We start from the raw sequence: 4,674 nt of genomic DNA on the forward strand, positions 1-4,674 counted from the left end.
AAAAATGTAGCTGGATGTGGTGGATGTGGTGGCAGGCGCCTGTAGTCCCAGCTACTCAGGAGGCTGAGGCAGGAGAATGGTGTGAACCAGGGAGGCAGAGCTTGCAGTAAGCTGAGATTGCGCCACTGCACTCCAGCCTGGGCGACAGAGCGAGACTCCATCTCAAAAAACAAACAAAAAAAAATTAGTACTCTCCTGAACTGGGGATGTTGTTCCCTAAATAGCATCTCTAGCCACAAAGGAACCTAGAGAAGACAGATAAAATGACCAGCACATGAGCAGTAGGGAGGTTGTTGGGAAGGGGAGGTGTCAGGACCTTGTCCAGGGAGCCAGCTAGCTTCTAGTCTGGACATAGAGTGATGTAGAGTCCTCAGCTCACTTTAGGATACATCTGCCAAACAGCCCAGATACTTAAGTTTTCTGGGCAGAAACAGGCCACTAGGGGGAGGTGCAACTTACTTCTTTTAGTGGGAAATGATTTATAAAACCGAATCAGGGACCTCAGCATCATCTAGTCCTTATTTTACATTAAGAAACAACTGGCTCAGAAAAGCAAAGTGATATACCCAGGAGGCTACCCTGCTAGAATGTAGCATTTATTCAGTTTAACCATTTACAGAGTCTTTGCAATGTACATGCCAGGTCCTGAGGGTATGACCTGACTGTGAGCTCTGTGAGGTGAGAACAACCATGCACAGTTCTTGGTACATGTTTGATATAATTATTTGCAACTTTATTTATTTATTTTTGAGACAGTTTCGCTCTTGTTGCCCAGGCTGGAGTGCAGTAGTGCAATCTCGGCTCACTGCATCCTCCGCCTCCCAGATTCAAGCGATTCTCCTGCCTCAGCCTCCCGAGTAGCTGGGATTACAGGCATGTGCCACCAGGTCCAGCTAATTTTGTATTTTTAGTAGAGATGGAGTTTCACCATCTTACCTGGTCTTGAACTCCTGACCTCAGGTGATCACCCACCTCGGCCTCCCAAAGTGCTGGGATTACAGGTGTGAGCCAGTGAGCCACTATGCCCAGCCTGTTTGCAGTTGTTGATCAAGCACTTCTCTGTACCAGACACTGGGGTTTATAGCATTTAATCTTCACGACAGTGCTATGAAGTAGGCACCTGCCTATATAGCTAGTAAATAGCACAGCCAGCAGGATAAAACCAAAAGCTTTTTTTCTTAGTAACTTCATTTTACTGTGTCAAGTAATACTTGAGTGCATGAAGACACAAAGGAAAAAAAGAAAAACGAACCTCGTCCTCAGGTCTTTAGCCTGATACTGGTTGCTCCTGAACACTGTTTTCTCTCTTTAGCCTTCAACCTGGACTACTACACAGAGGTTCTGGACCTCTCCTACCTGCTTGACCACCTGGCTTCTGACCCTTTCTTCCGCCACTACCGCCAGCTCAATGAGAAGCTAGTGCAACTCATCGAAGACTATAGCCTGGTCTCCTTTATCCCTCTGAACATCCAGGTACTGGGGGCTAAGACAGGACTCTGACAGTGCCTGGGATTCACCAAGCCAAAAGCACAGGATGCTTTGAGGGCTTAAACAATGGTCTTTGCCCTGGGTTGACTATCACTGAGTAATCTTAGTTTCAGGACCAGGGGCTGCTGTAGGGGCAGAATTCCAGTAAAGAGAGTGGACCAAACTTTTGCCTGTCTATTCTGTTTTGCTGGATCCTCTCTTCACATGTTCCCTCCTCAGTGTGAAAATGGGTGAGTTCAGAAAGTCATCAGCAAGAAACTTGACCAGGACCAGGGACAAGTCTCTTAAGCCCATTCAACTGGGCAACTGTCTATTGACTTTGCAAAGTGGTACCCAACCCCTGTGCCTCTCACCTTTACCCTGCAGAGATAACCTGGGAGACGCAGGTACATGTTAGATTCCTTTCTGCAGTGGGTGAACTTGAGCTAACTTGTCTCCTCACTTCTAATGCCACACTTATAGGAGGAGATGAACTCTATAATGTCAATCATAACAGTTATCTCTTATTTATGGCTTTCTGTGCTGGGCACTGTGCTAAGGACTAGACATACGTAATTTTGCTTTGTCCTTCCCACCATGTGATATATAGACTGATTTTATTACTGTATATGGATGAGGAAACAGTTACAGTTTTTTGTGTGTGTGTGATGGAATCTCACTCTGTCGCCCAGGCTGGAGTGCAGTGGCGTGATCTTGGCTCACTGCAACCTCCACCTCCTGGGTTCAACCGATTCTCCTGCCTCAGCCTCTCAAGTAACTGGGATTACAGGCATCTGTCATCATGCCCAGCCAATTTTTGTATTTTTAGTACAGACAGGGTTTCACCATGTTGGCCAGGCTGGTCTCAAACTCCTGACCTCAAGTGATCCACCTGCCTCAGCCTCCCAAAGTGCTAGGCTTTACAGGCGTGAACCACCGCGCCTGTCCCAGTTATAGATTTAAAACATGCATATTTATTGGATATCTGCTTAAGAGAAGTACTGTGCCAGGCACTGGGAATACTGCGACAGATGATCTGGCCCTAAGAGGTAGGGGAGGCAGGTGAGTTAATAGGCATTTATTACATGTACAATAGGTGTAAACCCAGGGGACTATGGATGTGCATAGGGGAGCTTATCTGTTCTAATCTGAGTGAGTTGGTGGTCAGAAAACATGGGATTTATCCAGCCTTTGGGGACATGTAGAACTACTCCAGGCCAAGAAAGCTACATGTACAGAGGCAAGATGGAGGAAGGTGTATTTAGAGATTGCAAGCAGTTTTACACACTTCTGTTTCACTCACAAAACTGTTTCTCTCCTCCCTGCTCAGGACAAGGAGAGCATCCAGAGAGTCCTGCAGGCTGTGGATAAAGCCAATGGATACTGTTTCGGAGCCCAAGAGCAGCGAAGCCTAGAGGCCATGATGTCTGCTGCAGTGGGAGCTGACTTCCATTTCTCTTCGTATCCTTGCCAGCTTTCTGGCCATAGCGGAGAGGGTGAGACATGGGGCTCAGGAATGGCCACAGGAGGTGCAGTCATCATCCTTCTGGGTGACTTTTTTTTTTTTTTTTTTTGAGAGGGAGTTTTGTTCTTATTGCCCATGCTGGATTGCACAATGTCGCAATCTTGGCTCACTGTAACCTCTGCCTCCCAGGTTCAAGCGATTCTCCTGCCTCAGCCTCCTGAGTAGCTGGGGTTACAGGCGTGTGCCACTGTACCCAGCTAATTTTTGTATTTTTAGTAGAGACGGGGTTTCACCATGTTGGCCAGGCTGATCTGGAACTCCTGACCTCAGGTAATCCACCCGCCTCCGCTTCCCAAAGTGCTAGGATTACAGATGTGAGCCACCGCACCCAGCCATGGATGACTGATTCATATTGATCAGTTGGGTTTCCTAATGACTGTCTCTCATGTGCAAAGGTGGTCCCTTGGCTTCAGAGTTGGTTGTACTGAGGACAAGGGACAATACTGATCAGGAGGAGCAACAAATACAGAGGTCCAGAAATGAGAGGGCATTGGTCATTTGGGAGAGATGCAGGAGGTCCAGTTGCCTGGTGTGTTGCATGTGAAGAGGAAAGGACTTTGCAGGGGTGCAGGCAGGGCTGCTGAGGGAGGGGCCTGAGTGCCCTACTAAGGAATATGGACTTCAGTTCATGAGTGGGCAGTGGGAACCAGTATTCAAGCAGTACTGTTGAGCAGGGTGTGACACGATCAGATGTACATTTTAGGAAAGCCCCTGCAATTGTGGAAAATGCATTTAAGGGATGTGATTGGGGGCAGCAGAGTTTTACAGTCTTGTTAGGTGAGAAGGGATGAAAAATTTGTAGTGAGAATAGAAAGGTGTGGAATGGAAAAATACTAAAGAGATAGACTATAAGAGTCAGTGACTGAATGGGTAGATGGAGCTGGAGCAGAATTTAGCTTCCCACATCTCTGGCTTAGACAGTGCATGGGTGGTTTTACTAATCACTGAGGCAGGAAAAGGAGGAGGGGGCAGGTTTGTCACATGGATAAAAGGGACAAGAGCTGGCAGATGTGCTGTGTTCAGGGGTCCATGGGACATCCAGAGCTATCCAAGAGGGAGCCAGACTTTGGAACTTGGTTAGTGACTAGTGAGGCTGGAGCCAAGGTCATGGGTAGGTGTCCATCAGGTCACAGAGGCCCTGCGTGAAGCAGGACAGGAAAGTCCAGGCCCTCTAGACTGATGCTGTCACAGATTCAGCATCTACGCAGCATGCTGGAGACAAGGGGGACTCAGAGTCTTAGGGTGTAGAGGAAAAGAATTCCAGCCCGTGCTTACTGATCTGTGTGGAGCCGTATGTGGGAAACAAAGCTCATGGGGCGGGGGTTGCAGGAATGACTTACAAATAATGGTAGTAGAATGTGCAGTCCCTGGGGAAGGTACTAAGGAGCTGTGTCACACCTGCAGTTAATGTAGGCCAGTTGGACTGCATGTGCTCGGCAAAGGAGGGGAGGAGCAATTTTTTTTTTTTTTTTAATTTAAGATGGACTTTTGGCTGAGCGCAGTGGCTCACACCTGTAATCCAGCACTTTGGGAGGCTGAGGCGGGCGGATCACAAGGTCAGGAGATCGAGACCATCCTGGCTAACAAGGTGAAACCCCGTCTCTACTAAAAATACAAAAAATTAGCCAGGCGTGGTGGTGGGCACCTGTAGTCCCAGCTACTCGGGAGGCTGAGGCAGGAGA

General features: G+C 48.0%; 1 protein-coding gene across 1 annotated transcript in view; it reads left to right on the forward strand.

Moving 5' to 3' along the window:
- GPN2 (GPN-loop GTPase 2) overlaps positions 1 to 4,674 on the forward strand; it is an 11,264-nt gene that overhangs the window by 3,103 nt on the left and 3,487 nt on the right. The window contains exons 3-4 of the mRNA XM_011955578.1: positions 1,313 to 1,473; positions 2,798 to 2,928. Of these exons, the coding sequence (XP_011810968.1) occupies positions 1,313 to 1,473; positions 2,798 to 2,928 (292 nt within the window). The remainder of the gene's footprint in view (positions 1 to 1,312; positions 1,474 to 2,797; positions 2,929 to 4,674) is intronic.

This window comes from Colobus angolensis, unplaced genomic scaffold (genome assembly GCF_000951035.1).
Source record: "Colobus angolensis palliatus isolate OR3802 unplaced genomic scaffold, Cang.pa_1.0 Scaffold4, whole genome shotgun sequence".
NCBI classification, from domain to species: Eukaryota; Metazoa; Chordata; class Mammalia; order Primates; family Cercopithecidae; genus Colobus; species Colobus angolensis.